Here is a 17,141-nt window from a genome sequence, read left to right as displayed (position 1 = left end):
GGTGGATGGATTACTTCATTTAATTCACAGTTATTTCCAATATCTTCTCCTTTATACATCAGCCTCTAAACTACATTGCAAAGGAAGGCAGAGAAAGATCTAACAGGCTCTTCGTAGAACGACTGAGGTCACTAAAGTTTTCAAAGGTACCCTTCCTGCAGATTAGGAGTCTTTCTTGTTTTGTAAGAAACACCAGAGATGTATACAGGCAGCCTTCTAAAGAGATGCCTAAGACACCTTAGGGTGTCATTTCTGAAATGAAAGTAGACTGAATTAATACCACCTAGACTGTGTTCATGATTACCCTGGTGTCCAACATACCAGTTCCCACTTGAACATAGGAAGCTCACTGGGAAATGAACATCATCGGAAACCAGATACTGATTAAACTCTATAATGTTCTATCTAGTGATCATCACTCTAAACCCTCTTTTTCTGCCCATGGGCCAAATCCAGTTCCCAGTTTGTAATACTCTGCCATGAATTTAAACACAGTTGAAAGATATGTCATTAATCTCATTCTCCATTTTTCTTGTTAATTTTTCTTAAATTTTCATAATCAATATATTACAGAATAATTAATATAGGTTTATCAAATAGCTTTCCTCTAGGAGGAATGCAGAATGAATAAAAAATGTAACCTGTAAATCAAGTTCACTAAGAGAATTCAAACGTCATTTCAGGTGCATAGTGAAAAAATTTATTTAGGACAGATTTCAAAACTTGGAAGAGAAGACAAAGAATGCACAAAAGCATCACAAAACTGTTACATAATATAAAAACACAAGAACTGAGCCTTTTAAAGAACCATAGCTCATCGGTGTATCACAGCAACACATTCAGTACCACAGGGTGGTAAGAGAAGGGATTTTAAAGGAAAAACCACTCAGCGGGACAGGACGACTGAATGACAATTTGGTACAGAGCTCTTAGAAATCATAGGAAATGTTGACAGCATTTCTCAGGGGACACGAAAAACAAAACGATTCCAATAAATGAATAGTGGGGTTACTTTTGTACTTGAAAGAAAAGACGGTGACACTATTTCCCTTCTGGACCCCTTTCTGTAACATCAGCATAATGCATGACAGAGAACAATAAGGGAAGAACACCTTGGTGGTTGCCAATTGCTTAAATACTTGCCAAGAAAGCATAATCATCTTTCAATTAACTGACAGATTTCAATGCATGGCACCAAAGCAGGCCTTTCAGAAATACAAGCTAAATGGCATGAAGTGGTTTAGGAAATCTGCAAGTACCTCCCTCTACCCCAACTATCACTACCCAAAGTCTGGCTTTCTCATAATCCATCACTCTGATTACAAAGGAACTTTCTTCTGAGAATTTCAAAATGCTTCCTGTTAGTAAAGGCAAATGGGTACGCCAGAGTGCTGGGTTACAGGATTGCTTTCTCTAGACTTTACTTGCTCTTGAACATGGCTAAATGGAAACAATTCAACTTGATTAAATGAAAACAACTTCACGCATGGGACAAGAATCTCAGAAATGGATGTCAGCAGAGTTTTTGATATGGAATTTCTTAGTAAAATGTACTACTCAGGACATGAGAGAAGGAATTAAGATAGTGTTTTCCAGACGATTCTTGGCCTAAACCTAAAAATCAACAACAACAATAACGAGGAACGTTTTAGACAGAGAGATATCAAACCTGAGTGAAGAAGTGAGTTCAGGAAGAGAACTCCTAAAGCTGTTAGCTTAGGGCTCTTCTGGAACCCTATATGCTAGAGTATTCCAAATCTAAACTCCAGAGTTGTTCATGACCCTTTGTCCTTTGGGAGTCATTTCACATATATTATTTTACCCTTAGATAAGTACTTAAAGGGACAGAAAAGTATGGAATTGAACCAACAAGCCCAGATATCTAAATTTCTGGGGCACCCTTTCCTCAAGTCTTAGAGGGAAGAAGAGCCATGAAATTAACTCTGGTCCACGTGCCTGGGGCCTAAAAGAAATCAAAGTACATATCATGGTAATCAGATCATGGGTTCAAACTAGTGACCAGGACCACTATAATACTTTCAAAGCCAACATCTTATTTTTGGACTTAGTTTTTGAGGGAATGACAGTTTGTAAATGAACCCCATCAAGGCTCTGGGCAACTGGGTTTTTCTTAGCTTAATGACAAGAGATTCAAATGGCAGGGGCTTTGTGTGGCCTTTGTGGTTCAGGCAGAAGCCATGCAACACTTCAGAGGGAATAGTGATTTCTGAAATCTGGCCACATGATACTTAGCAAAGTTTATCTCACCCTCTGGGTCCCAAATTCTGCTCTAACCTCAGAATCTAAATAACTGGATAGATGTCAAAGGAGTGCTCACAAAGTGATGGATTGATTAGACAGAGCAAAGGGGTGACACTGCCCATGACCAGGTACCCACTGAGCCAAAGCAGTTTTCTCCTGGGTATCTCCCCTTTTTTCCAGGAGAGCAGCCACCAGGAACCAACTCCCAGGCGGTTCTTCCACTTCTGAGAAACACTGAGGAGCTGCAAACTCATGTCACAATTTCATTTATAGCCAGTGACAGAATATAGCTCCCATGGATGGAGGGCTTGCTCTATTTATTACTCAAATAATTTGTGTCTTCCTCAATTTCTCATTAACATAGCCTCTTCATTCACTTGGTAAGGTTTACAAGAGTTCCAACTGATGACTGAATAGTCATACACAAGTCACCCAGTTATCCCAATGTGGGACTGTAAATCATAATTCCTCCATAGTCCAACTTTCAACCAAGGCTGACTGCTCAACTCACTGTTACTTAATTCCGGTTAATGGGGTAAACAGAGGCCTTAAATACCATGCTTCCAGTACTAAACAATATGGTAAATAATCAAGGCATCAAAGAGAAATGGAGGAAGCCTAGTCCCTCTTAATCTCTCAGTTGCGTGGAAGTGAGGGCCTAGGGACAGGATCCCATGTGCATGAAGACTGGGACTTTGGCCATAAAGATACTCACCACAGACAGGGTTGCTGGAAAGCACCCAGCTTGTGACTGGCTTTAGACACCCATTCCCTACTTACTTCCCAAATAATCAAGCATCATGGCTCAATCCAACACACAATGAATATAATGGCTTGCTCTCTAAAGACCATAAATCCCTTAATATGCTACCGGTCACAATAAAAGGAATGAAATCACCTTCCTTCAGACAGAAATTCACTTTCAACTCTTTTCAACCACTGAGATTCTATAGGGATGGTGCTCTTCCCTTTTCCAGCAAATTCAGCTTTCCACGAGCTCTACATTTTTAGCCAGGTGGAAAGAGACTGGTTAAAGAGGTTGGTGTGGACCTTCTAGGCCCAGAAGAAATTCAAAATGGAAGCTCTTAAAAGGGAGAACTGTTCCATTTCCTACTGTGTGTATGACCATCCCACAGAGATTACAGAAGACCAGGAGTCCTACACCTCACAGGGAGGTCAGCCTATAGGGCCACAGCTTGTGGCTTGGGGCCCTTCTGTGATTTTGGCCAAAAGCAAGCAAGTTCATCTCTTTCTTAGCCACAGTCAAAGCCAACGGGGGCTGCAGGGACACAGCTGTACTCCCTCCCAGCCTCATTCCAGTCTTACCACCATTTTACAAAATGGCACTAGACTCTAAGCCCCAGAGAACACAGAGATGAAATGCAGCCTCAGGTCAGGGGATGATACTTAGTAGGGGAGACCTACTCAAACAGATTCCTAAAGTCACATCTGTTGGAAGAGACAGCAAAAGGGCTTGGGGCTTCTCCAATAAGCATAATGAGAACCAGCAAGGCTTCTGGCTTAAAGAATAATTCCAACTAATGAAATACAGACTAAAGAACTAAGCAAAACCAGGATATGAGCAAAACCTGGGATACATTTGACAGCTTATCTCTCTTCCTCTCATTTTATTGTGTTTTTTTTTTTTTTTTTTTTTCCCTTACTATCAATTTTAAAAGGCAGGCCTCCAGCTGCACAAAACTGTTTTGCTCCGGCCCTCCCTCACCCTCCACATAAACAGTAATCCTTTATGTAAATGTTAGGGTCACTCAGCTCCATACCTTAGAATCACATGCTTTGGGGTTACAAGGCAACTTTTTGCAGAAAAATGGTCTTAACAGATAAATATAAAGATACTTTAGGATTTGGGATTTGCCCAATTCTTTCAAAGAAGAACTGGGTAGGGCTCATCAAGATCATCTACACTCAGATATTTTCTACAACTGGTTTCACAGTTTATCTAATCCCACTGATTAATATAAGACAGAGAACTCTCAGATTTAACTCTTTCATATGCACATAATAAGGGTCAATATAATATGTACTTTTAAAAAGTCTGAGTTCATTTCTTAAATAATAAAAACGTTTTTTAAGTTGCATGAATTATTTTTAAAAAAGAACAATGGCCTTATTTCAAGTTGTTACCTACCTCCATTATAAAGCTATCCATTGTCTGAGGACTGGGTTTTAACTTCGGAGTCCTGAGAGCAGGTCATAAAGCACGGATTAAAGTCCTTCCAAAGCAGCCTCACCATTCCCCTCCCTCTACTGAGCCAGAAGAAAGAGTGAAGCTCTGGCCTGAGGGAAGGGGAAATACAACAAGAGTTTTTGAGAGATGGAGATCAAGAAACACTTTTTTTGTATGAGGACCATCTCATAAGTAACTCATGCTGAATGAAATAAATCTGCTAAAAAACCAGGGGCCCTTTGACACAGGAGAGCTGGTATCTGTGCAGGGAACATACTCTAATTGGAGACTTGCCAAAAGGAACAGAATGGGATAATCATCTTTATTTTAATTAGCAGTTTATAATTTTAAAATCTATGTGGTAGGTATACCTAAGGGTGTTTACTATCTACTTCATTTAGGTTCTATGTTTGCTGAATATTTTTCATGGTAAAATGTTAGAAAAAATTAACACTTTAAATAGATCTTCTTTCTAAAAGCCCCAACAGAGTGGCAAAGCTAAAACAAACAAGAAATTGAAGAAGCCAGCTGCTCTGTGTAGAGAATTTCAATCTTTCTCCCACTACAAAGCGCTCTCTTCTGTTAGTATTTACTTGTGCTCTAGAGAAGAGGGTGAGACAGAGGACTCTGATTTCATTGTTTGGTTCTATAAACTCAGGGAAAGATCTAGGAAAGGACTACCTCTGAGGATTTGCTGAGCTATGAATTTCTCACTGATCACATGTGCTTCCACGAGTAATATTTGGTCCCTAAAGTTCGATGATTTCAGAAATTTAATAGGAAAATAGGGTATGAATTAGATAGTGAAAATATCTTTTTAGCCATTTTATGCTAATGGAACAAAGAAACGCCAGTGCAGGGTGAAATGTAACAATGTCCAGGACTCCAAAGTGCCCAGACAATAAGAGGCACACAGAGGTGACAGGAACAGGGTCCTCGGGCTTCCCTGATGCACCAGAACTAGGATGCCAAAGAAAGTAGTACAGAGAGTCTCAGGGCAAAGATAAACAGAGTGCTGTCCCAGGGAGCTTGCTACATATGGCCTGACAGCTCCCTTCTATGAGAAAGCCAGGAGTTAATAATAAACAGGAAAAATAAGCAAGGCTTGAGCTGACTGGAGAATAGCTCAGTAGAAAATTCTTTTATAAGAATTATACTCACTTAGCTAAGGTGTGATTCAACTTCGGTGCCGAAAGAGTGCTCACTCAGCTAATCTGACGGTGATGTGATGCGCAGCGAGTTTGCTCTGAGCGGCCCAAATACTCACTAAAATAATTTCTAATTTCTTACCAGTGTAATCCTCTACAAAATGCACTGAAATATAAAATCATGTAGGTAAGATGCTGCTCAGTCTACAACATCCTATCCTTACTTGGGGCTTTGCTCTCAGGGAAACAGAAAGTGCAGGCTTCCTGGCCTTTTATTCCAGGACACAGATGCTACTAAAGAACTACCATGAGGAGCCCTGGTCTTGGAGGTCCTGCTCTCATAGTGGGGAGAGGCTTGGCATGAGACACCTGCACAAGGAAGGAATGAGCCAAAGGAAATGTCATGAAGATGACTCTGTAGAGTAGGCAAAGGACTTTGAAATCCCAGAAGCACAGGATGTCCTTGACTAGCAAGTCTATTCCTCTGTACTCCATCCTGAGTGAATGGGCAGGGTCCCTCACAACCTAGAACTCCTCTCAGAAAGGGCTAAGGGCTAGGGTAAGATGGCATCATCCATCTCAGAAGGGCAGAATCCCTCCCAAAACATCCCAGGACTGACCTTCAGGAAGGGAACGTTATCACTTCCCAACTTTTCCTAACATTGTCATCTGACTCCACAGAAGAGGTGGCCTCAATGGCTCAGAGCAGACAAAAGCCTTCTAAGAAACAGATGGAAACTGTTTCAAAGGCAAAATGAAATGTGCTACAAAAATAAATAAAGTAATAAATAAATTGAATTATTCCTCAAAATTCTAAGGCGGTAACAGACTCAACACAAGAAATAAGAAACAAGGAGGTACAGACCACCACAGTGGTCCCTTCTCTGCCTGAGGCCCTGCCCTGCTGCTCTGGCAACCCCTGATTACAGACCCCCACCCAACCCTACGGAACTCAGGGCCTCAGAGCTAATACAGTGGGAAAGGTAGCCAGAGAAATGCAAGCTTTGGCCTGGTAAAGAACAAATCCAACTCCAAAAGCTTTAAGCCCTCAATGCAAGAAACTTAAATCCAGAAACTCTGGAAGTCGATGGGTACTGAAGCAAAATTTCTAAATAACACTCTTACCTGAAAGATAAAAAAAGAGTAGTGGGGAATCTGGAGTGTTGTATTTTTTTTATCACTCTCTCTCAGATTATACCCCTTCTCTGGTTATACAAAAAAAAAGTAATTCAATAATACTTGACTTTCAAAGATGTGGATTCTGAGATCTTTCCACCTAATCCCCACCCCTTCCCCTCCGACCCCCATCACCCTTGCTACTACACAGGACATGACCTCTTGAAGCAGGAAGCAATGGAGGCAGCAACTCCCCCCAGATGTTAGACTATGTGATCACCACTACAGACTATGTGGCTGTTCTCACTGTAAGGGCACGGACATAGATGTGGGAGAGGCAAGAGGAGGGCAAGAGGCAAAGTCGAACAATCGGGACTGCTAACACCCCTCCAAAGGCAGTGAGGGCTCCCGGCTACAGACCATGAAGAACCGGCAGGCAGGAATACGGCAGTGGTGAGAGGCTGGACAGAGCTTTCTCCATCCAAGAGACTGGGTTCCTTCATGGACCGTGTGCTTTTCCTCTTCCAGCACTTTCAAAAGTGAAGAGTGGGTGCCACTAACCACATCTGCAATAAAGGTTCCGGGAGAGGTGAGAGCAGCAACTGGAATGATACCTCGTACCAAAACAAACCTACTTTTCCAAGAGAACACCCAGCTGCCCTTCAGGCTTTTGCCTGCCGGGCTCCGTCATAGAGGCATTTTGCTGGAGTCTGAAGCAAGAGGAGCATGAGTCAGGGACCACAGAACAGGGGCACTACACCACCACCTGCAGAAGCCAAGAAGGGGGAAAGCTATGTGGGGTCAACACAGGCATGCCAGGCAGGACGTGAGGGTCAGGAGCCTCACGCTCAACTTTTCGTTCTTGCCTCTCCAAGGCCAGAGGCACCAGCTGGCAGCCTGCTCCAGCCAGCAAACACCCGCCTGCCTCCTGTCTCCGTGGGCCTTCAGCTAGTGTAGTAGATGTGGAAGTAGAGAGTCTTGTTGCGGAGCAGGGAGTACGAGTTGTCAAACTTAAGCAGGTAGATACCCTCTCCCGGGTAGTCGTGGCTGCCAGCCTGCACGTCTCGGTGGCTGTCTCGCCGGTACACGGGCATGACCTCCCCATATCGCCCTCGCAGGGAGCTCCTGGAGCCTCTCTCCACATCTCCAACTGGGACAGGGTCTGTGTGAGCAAAAGGCACAGTGTTTGGATGTGACTTCAGAGACTGAGTAAGTCCTACCTCACGGTCAAAGAATACACGAGGTGACGTAATGGCTCTTAGCCAGGGGGATGCTCTCGTCCTCCTACAGGGATCTGGAAGTGTCTGCGGACCTTCTGACTACCACAGTGACTAGTGAGTGATACTGGTATTTGGCACCCAAGTGTCCAGGAGCACTTGACATCAGGATAGTACTCGCTTAGCAAAGAAGCATTCCACCCCAAAGGCCAACAATGTCTCCACTGAGAAACAATGATTTAGCCTTATAGAGCCTACCTGTTTCAGAACTGTCTGGACATGTCTACACCCCACTGAGTGCAGAGCCCAACATGGGGCTCAGTCTCACAACCCTGAGATCATGACCGGAGCCAATATCAAGAGTCCGACACTTAACTGACTAAGCCACCCAGGAGCCCCAAGAAAGGTATTTAGAAGGGAACATTCTGACATCTTTTCATTCAGTGGGGAAAAGAAATAGCTAACAGAGGCAGGAAATACAAACACACTGTACAGAGTGACCTAGAATTCTACTTGGCCTCCTGAAAAATAGCAAATTAAGACATGAGGTTCTCCTCCTGCCTAAATACCTGAAGATTTCCCTGCAGACTTGCTCTTCCATGAAGAAGAAAGGGACTGATTATAAGATCATATAGAAAAATCAAGATGCTTGGGACCTACTGAGAACCTTACTCTTAATATTACAAAAACAAAAACAAAAAAAAAGCCTCGAGGTCATTCTGAGTAGGCACTGCAAATAACTGGAATGGAGCACAGAAATCACTTTTAAAACTACTCCGGGCACGTGGTGTGCTCTGGGCATATTTTGCAATACATACAAATATTAAATCATTATGTTGTACACTTCAAACTAATGCTATATGTCAATTATAATGCAATAAAAATTTTTTTAATTAAAAAATACTGCTCTGGGCATGAAGAAAGAAGTAAACAGTATTCAGCCAACTGTGACAGTCTGAAGGGGAGCACACTTAGCAAACTGTAATCACCCAGTTTGGTTCCAGACTAAAAATGGTAAATATCCCAAACTATGAGAGAAATTTAAAATAATCTCAGGTTTATATATAATTTATATACTGCAGCATTGACCCATCCCTTTCCCTGCCTACCCATCCCTGTCCCCAAGGAGGTGTTAGACAAATAGCTAGATACTGATTAAAAAGCATAAGAAACTTTCCACCAAGGCACCAGTACCATCCCCACCAGAATGTTCTTTGAGGGTCTGACTTTGGCCTGCACCCACTCACTCAATTTAGCTTACAATGCTGAAAGGGATTCCTTGTTTTCATTCTAAGGGAGAGAAGGACTGGTGTAACACAGGAAGTGGTCACTAGAAATTGGGCTGAGAAAAAGCAAATTCCAAATTATGTTAAAATTAAATTTACCTTCAATCTCTTCCTCCTCTTCCTCGTCTTCATCCTCATCCTCACTGGAATCACTGACCTGCACAGTTATGTCAGTACTGGTTACAGGGGTCCAGTCAAAATAAACTCCAAAGCCAATGTCATAGTCGTCGGTGGCAAACTCCCAGCAAACACGCTTCCCCTCTGGATGCGTAGGTACCCGGATGGTCACCACCTCACCCCGCTTCACCACCAGACGGCTGTTTTTCTCTTTGCCCAGCTTGCTTTTAAATTCTTTCATCTTGGCAAAGGTCCAGATGCATGGAGGCGCCATCAGAGGGGGGGACACTGAAAGGACAGGCAGCTCACTACTGAGAAACCAAGAGGAAATGTAAAGACACCTGACATTTGGCTTAGGGTGGGTATCACAGTCAAAGACCTTCTTTCTACTTCATGGCTTCTTTCACTGCCTTTCACACTTTTACCTCCTCACTTTCCTTCCATCAGTCAGCCTGCCCTTTTTTTTTTTTTTTTTTTTTTAAGATTTTTATTTATTTATTTGAGAGAGTGCACAAGCAGGGGCAGGGCAGTGGGAGACAGAGAAGCAGGCCCAAAGCCAGGCTTGATCCCAGGACCCTTGGCAGGCTCCAAATGGACTAAGCCACCCAGGCGCCCCCTGCCTGCCTTTTCTTTAAGCACCCCTTGGGAACAAAGAAATCACCCTCCTACCCCCAAAGCTCTCACCTTTCCTGTGATCTCCCAGGAGATCTGCAGATTCCAAATCAGCTGAAAGGATATCTACAGCTCCTGTGTGTTCAGATTGGATCATAACGATGTCCCCAGACCTTTGTGGAACTTGGTACTTGGCCATCTGTACAAGAACACTCTGATTACAGCACTCGCTAGAGGGGCAGATCCCCATCAGCCCCTTCCCCATGGTGCTGCCCGCCCACCCATGCCCTCTTGCCTCCACCTTCCCAGCTCAAAGCCTGCAGTGCTAAGTTCCCTCCTCCCTTTTGCAACTCTCCACTCCAAACCCTTTATAAAATCTTTGTCCATGAACATCCTCCAACCTCGCTACAAACTTCTGCACCAATAGGGTTTCTGTGCCTTGCCTTGATCCCAGCCTGCACAGCACCTCCCTGCAGCCCCCCTTCTGGAGTGTAGCTCGACTCCAGCTCTGCCACACATCCTCCTTCTGCAACTCCCACTCACGGGTTACCTCCAGATCCCTGTCAACTGGGTCACCAAAGCACTGCAGAGAGAGAATCTGGTTTATATTCTGTCTCTGGTTCAGTCATGGCACACCTGGGATGGCCCAGGGCCACCGGTTGTCACATCCACTAACAGTGTTCTATAAATAATCACAATTTTACCTATTTAAATGTATTTTTTAAATTTAAATGTATTTAAACAGTACATTTGCTGCCAGCCATCTAACCTGCATGAAGAGTACAAACATCACTTGAAACTTGAAGCCCTCACTAGACCATGGCAGGAGGCTTCACACGCTTTCTTATGGGTTTCTTTTTTTTTTTTTTTAATATTTTATTTATCTATTCATGAGAGACACACAGAGGGGGGGGGGGGCAGAGACACACAGGCAGAGGGAGAAGCAGGGAGCCCAATGTGGGACCCAATCCAGGGACTCCAGGATCACGTCCTGGGCCCAAGGCAGGCACTCAACTGCTGAGCCACCCGGACATCCCTCTTATGGGTTTCACATCAGACTCCTTGGATCAGTGTTCCTGTTTCTTGTTTTAATGCCATAATTTCACGCTCCTTCTCCAAGCAGTCGGTAGGCAACACAAGACATTATACCCACTGCCCACACAGGATTGCACACTACTGAGATGGCTGTCCAGTTAGGAGACCAGAATTATATTTGCAAGAAAGAAAACTTTTAATTACTCCCAGACTATATCTTCATAACATCTCTGTCTGGAGAATAAGTCCTTCAGTTCTTTACCTGCATTGCTTTATGAGGTAAATGAGACTTTGGCTAACCTGCTAAGTGAGTCTTTCCTTTTCCAGAGGGCTAAACAAAGGATTTAGTTTGCAACATATTAGCAGCCTAGCATTAGTAAAGTCACTAGGTCTTAGCTTCAATTTCCTCATCTGTAAACGGAACATAACGGTGCCTGTCTCACAGGTTTGTTCTCAGAAGTAAATGGAGTATGATGCATAAAAATGCTTTGTAAACTATAAAGCATGATGCAAATGTAATTATAATGTTTGCACTGTCTTTACTGGCACTAATACTGTTTGATATTATAATAGATGTGTTAATAATGATACAAACAACCTATTTCTCTATGGCAGGGAGACAGACCACTGCTATCTCTACCACTTCTACAGAAACTTTATCATAAGTATGGAGGAGTTCCTGTGGTAACAAAGAAACTGAAGCTAAAACATAATCCCATGAATCAAGGCTCCAAACATCCAGAGGACATGTGAGCGTTCATTTCAACACTTCATTTTTTAAATAGCTGCTAGTTCAGTGATGGGTCCTGAGGGCGATGCACATGACCATTCTTCAAATAATCAAAACCGAGATGCCCCAAGGCTTTCTAGTTCCAACGCATCTATATGCATCTAAATCCTGGTGCCACAAACCGCTCCTTCTGAAGAGACAATGACAATGCCACCCTACCTTGTTGAGGGCCGGGGCCTGGTCTGTAGGCAGCAATTCCTGTTCTACCAAGGCCTGAGCCTCCAAGGCACCAGCTGTTTTCCGCAGATCTTCTGGGGCATCCTCACTCACTGGAGACACCATCTGTGGCCTCTCAGAGGAAGAGAGTATGTCAATTCAAGGACTCTTAAAAAGCACAGTAGTAGTCTTGGAAAAACTTAGAAATAAAGCACAACCTTCAAGTGACACCTCCCAACCTCTGCTTTCCTCTGGCATCTAGGTTTACTGTCCCTTAGGCCTCACCTAAGCCAGAAATTAATCACCAAAACAAAGGGAGTGTACACAGATTCGCAAGGCAGGCCCTCTCTGCTCATCCCAGGAGCAGCTTCTCGGCGTTTCCACTTCATGCCATCCTCCAAATCGCCCTGGGGTTTTATTACCCAGTTCACTGGGTAATAAAAGGTCAATGCTTTGTTTCCTTTTTTAAGCACACTAATCTATTATCCCAAGGACTTAAAACATAAGTATTTGAATAATTACTTTCAAAGAAGCAAGGGAATAATGCTCTTTCCTTTCCCCTGGCTTCCAGAGAGACCAGAAAGTGAGTTAGGTGCCAGGGCGGCAGTATCATACCCCAGGGCTCTTGGAAATCTATGGCCAACACAATCTGTGAAATGGATTCTTTAGAGCAGCAGTTATCAGAGTATGGTGTTTCGTTTAGACCACACCAACAGAGTGAATTCAGACCACATTCTGGTGACTACAGACTTGTGGTTCACATTTGCAGAGCAGATTATTGTTTTCTCCCCCTACACAGTAACAAGGTAGAGACATTCAAGTTTCCTTGCGATCCTGTTTGTGGAGGGATTTTTTTTTTCCTGTTTATCTTTTTACTGAAAGTTTAAGTTTTTGGTGTCCTAGCTCCATGATGGGGCAGGGGGAAGGAGTCTCTTATTAGACTCTCTTCCTTGGGCATTTCTTCCTTTTTTGGTAGTTCATAAAATAACAGTGCATCTTAGAGTTGATGGCAACTTAAGAGTCTATGAAATATGATGTATACTTGCTTTCTGTCTGCCCCCTAGAATAAAAACTCCATGAGACCAGGGACTTGGATTGTTTGTTCATCTGTGGTATCTTCCTTGCCTAGAACACTGCCAGGTAAGTAGCAAGCAGGCTCTTAACAAATACTTGTTGAATGAATAAATAGTAGATAGCCCCAAAATATTTGAATAAATAAGTGAATAAGTTAATTTTTGTTTGAGAGCAAAAAAGGAGTACTGGCATGTGAGAATACAGCAGTGATTCTGACCATTAGCCTGACCTTACTGTGTATGGCATCTGAAGTCATTTCTTTGCCTTTTGTAGGCTATTTTGCACAAAAACAATTCTAAACAGGACATGCAATAGCCACATAAATTTAATATTCACACTTTATGCTCTGAAGAATCAATGAAGGGTATTTTGGGAAAGATAAGTTGCAAATTGCTTAACGCCAATGATAAACCACGTAAAGGAAAAACTCCCAGTGTAAGCCTTCTAGTGTATGCTGACCCGTGGTAGGGAGGGCATCCCAAGGGAGGGAAGAGTCTGGCCAGCCCAGCTAGCCTCACTGGAAAAGAGAGAGAGTAGTGCACTTCCGGTTCTAACATATACAAAACATAAACCCTACACTTCAGGCATCATATGGGCTGGATTTCTTTCTTCACACACCAGATACTAGAAACAAAGCTTTAAAATTAAATCTCCTTTTTTTTTCTAAGAATGTTGTACATTCTTCGCTCAAAAACTTTATTTACCCTTACGAGGAAAAATTAGCTTTGTGCCAAAAGCCATCTTCCAAATATCCTTCAAATCACCATGTACAGAAAAAGGGTGAGGGAAAGGAGCTTCCCTCCTGGGATTTGATGAGAACAGGAATTGTCTCAAATCATCAAAGCCTTGGGGAGGCTTTGTCTTCTAAAAAGACTGTTACATAAATAACCTAGTAGCTCTAAGCATAAAACTCAAAACCCTTCTAATGCGACTTATGGGAATAAGCTTTAGAGTAGAAAAAACCTAGAGCTCTATGAACTTGGGAAATTTTTCAATTCACTGTTTTGTATTCCTTATTGTAAAAAACAAAAACAAACAAACAAAAAAAACCTGTTTCAGTAGGGCTGCTATGAGGATGACATAATATATTTTAACACCTAGTACAATATTGAGCAAATAGAAATATTCTGTAAAAAGTAACTATTATCATTATTATGGAGAAAAATTCAATAAAGTATGGTTATGTATCACCAACTATATTATTATTATATTAATCATGGTCTTCCATCATCTGAATTCTGGGGTTTTGAAAAAAGTTTTATTTCATATATATAAAAGTAAGAAGAAAGAACTTCTACTTAAGAAATAACAGATCTGGGGGTGCCTGGCTGGCTCAGTTGTAGAACTTGAGACTTAATCTCAGGGTTGTGAGTTCAAGCCCACATAGGGCAGAGAATTCACTTAAAAAGTAGATAATTTTTTTTAAAAAGAAATAACAGATTGTTTAAATATCTTGACATTCCTCTCCACCCCTAGCAATCAATTTTGTGTGGGGCATGGAGCCAACACTGGTTCTAGTGGACAGTATCATGCCATAAGCAGATCAGTTGGACTATAATATCCATTAGCTCTCCTGTATCTCCAAAATACAGCTTTTCATTAATTATTCCATTAATGTTTCATGTTTCTACTTATTCCAGAGCTCAGTACAACTCTTTCCTGTCTGCTATATGCACTCTGGTATCAATGACAGTAGGTAGATGAATGGATGGAGCAGGAAACTAAGAATAAAACTAAACACACATTCTCTTGCAAGTCCAACCTGGGATCCATGTCTAATGTATGAACATTTCAACCTGGGTTCCAGGAGAAGACAAATGAAGATACTATACTACTTGTTACAGTTTTGTTCTCTGAGAGTAAAGAATATTTCATAACCTGAAATAGATTTGACGTTGCCCCTAACCACACCCAAGGATTGACTAATGAATGACCAAATCATCCACACTCTTCACTCCAACTTGCCCTCCCTCTTAAAGCAGATGTTCATGCCTTTCATCACTTCCTTATCTCAGAAGATAAACATCAAGGAGCCAAGCAGTTGCTGTTCCTACCTGTAAGGTGAGGAATGGGGTTCTGGATCAGAAGCAGAAGCCACTAGAGAGGTGACCTTGGTGTTTTCTAGATCTTCATTCTCTAGAAAATCATGGAAAGAAAAATTCAATATTTGAGAGGGAACGCAATCATAATTATCTTATAGCTTTAAAAAAATTGGCAGTTTCAACCAACTGTCTCTTTCCAAAAATATTCTGGGCATCCACTTCTGAGAGTCCCAGTGCATAAATTATTCAAGTCCTCACAGTCAAGTACTCAGACCATCATAACCCATTCATGAAAAAATATGTTCCTTTCCAAAACAAGTCCCTACAAAATTCATTCTAATTTAAGAATCACATTTCTCAAAAAAAAAAAAAAAAGAATCACATTTCTCAGGAAGCATATGGTTAAATTTGGCAAAATGTAGAGGGAAGAGTGAGATTTAGGATGAAATGAACTAGAATTCAGTGTCGAAGGATGGAGTACCACCTCTATATTCAGGAAGTTCACATCAGTGTAGCCAGGGGAAAGGATCTTTGTAATTTCTTTTACTTGCTCATTTACCAGTGACTTACTGGAGAACTGTTAGGTAGCTACAAGGAGTATACAGGTACATGTATATACAGTATACATGGCATAAAGAGAGCCATGTCCTCAGGCTCACAGCAGGCCTATGGCTGGTATTACTGCCATTGTGCAGGTAAGGACACTAAGGCACAGAGACAAGATTCAAACCCAGACAATCATGCTCCTAACCCTTAGGTGCTACTGTTTTATGGTTTATTGACCTAGCCTTTCTTTGAGCACTCAGAAAAGCATATGGTTCCGTGTATTTAGATAATCCCTGGTTTAACCTCCTCTAGTGAAGTCCACAAGAAACTGAAGCCCAAAGTCCACTTCCCACTACAAAATACAGCTTAAATGAAGTAAACCTCAAATACTGCAAATGTCAGAGTTTGGTAGCAACATAAAAGTGCAAACGATAGGCAAATATTGGTGATCCAACTTAAATCTAGTCTCACTTTTTTTTATATGTGAAAATATCTATTTTTCTTTTTATCAGCTCACACTCTTCTAGGTAGAAAGATCTTAGAGCTTATGCCACCCAATTTTCCTCCTGGGAAAAAACAGAAAAAATTAGTCTCTGTCCTCAGTTCCTGGCACAGAATTATGAAAATCCTGATGATTTCCTAAGTGAAAAGACTAGTAGGAGTATGTTTTGTTCTAACACTTGGTCTTTGACTCTGGTTCCTGACACAGACTTCCTAAATACCCCGGACCTTCCCTGGTGATAGCAGTGTCTTTTGTTCCAAAGTGACTCTGGGTGGGCTCCTGGATGGGGGTTGCTCACAAGAAAGGCCAAGGCATGATCAGACACTTGGAATTATCAACCCCACCCCTCATTCTCCAGAGAGGGGAGAGGAGCTACAATGAAGTTAATAACTGATCATACCGATATGATAAACTTCCATAAAAATTCCCAAAGTACAGTGTTTGGAGAGTTCTAGGTTGGTTAACACATTCACATACTGGGAGGGTGACACACCCCAACCTCAATGAGACAGAAGCTCCTGCGCTCAGGACCCTCCCAGACCCTGCCCACTGTAGCTCTTCATCTGACTTTTCATCTGTATCCTTGCTCATATCCTTTCATAAACTGGTAAATGTTAGTATTTCCTTGAGTTCTCTGAGCCACTTTAGCAGACCATCAAATCCAAGGAGGAGGAGATCATGGGAACCTTCAATTTATAGGCAAGTCAGACAGCAGTTGTGGGTAACCTTGGGACCTCCTACTAGAGACTGGCATCTGAAAGAGGCCCTTTAAAAAAAAAAAAGAAGAAGAAGAAAGAAAGAAAGAGGCCCTTTTCACCAAGAGATGAGAATACAATGTTCTTCCCTATTTTGACCTAAGTAAAAAATTGGCTTCCTAATAACCTCTGCTCTTCTAATCCTTCGATCCTTTGCCACAATAGCCTTTCAAACATTTGCAGCCTGGTATTACATTTCCTGAAAGTTCCTCCTCAGGCTAAGCATCTCCAGTTCTCTCAATCATCCCTCAGGTGACCTCTGACCATACCGGCTTCCTTTGGTTGTTCCTCTTTG

At 42.2% G+C, this 17,141-nt stretch overlaps 1 protein-coding gene across 1 annotated transcript in view; it reads right to left on the bottom strand.

Annotated features, from left to right (window-relative positions):
* Window positions 1-686: 686 nt before the first annotated feature.
* The window catches only part of TMED8 (transmembrane p24 trafficking protein family member 8), a 31,651-nt gene continuing 15,196 nt past the window's right edge, over window positions 687-17,141 (bottom strand). The window contains exons 2-6 of the mRNA XM_041758996.1: window positions 15,056-15,137; window positions 11,931-12,060; window positions 10,019-10,145; window positions 9,317-9,622; window positions 687-7,876 (exon numbers count right to left, since the gene is read on the bottom strand). Of these exons, the coding sequence (XP_041614930.1) occupies window positions 7,659-7,876; window positions 9,317-9,622; window positions 10,019-10,145; window positions 11,931-12,060; window positions 15,056-15,137 (863 nt within the window). The 3' untranslated portion in view covers window positions 687-7,658. The remainder of the gene's footprint in view (window positions 7,877-9,316; window positions 9,623-10,018; window positions 10,146-11,930; window positions 12,061-15,055; window positions 15,138-17,141) is intronic.

This window comes from Vulpes lagopus, chromosome 6 (genome assembly GCF_018345385.1).
Source record: "Vulpes lagopus strain Blue_001 chromosome 6, ASM1834538v1, whole genome shotgun sequence".
In the NCBI taxonomy this organism is placed as follows: Eukaryota; Metazoa; Chordata; class Mammalia; order Carnivora; family Canidae; genus Vulpes; species Vulpes lagopus.
The sequence above is the reverse complement of the archived record's forward strand: the minus strand, read 5'-3'. Positions and strand labels throughout refer to the sequence as shown.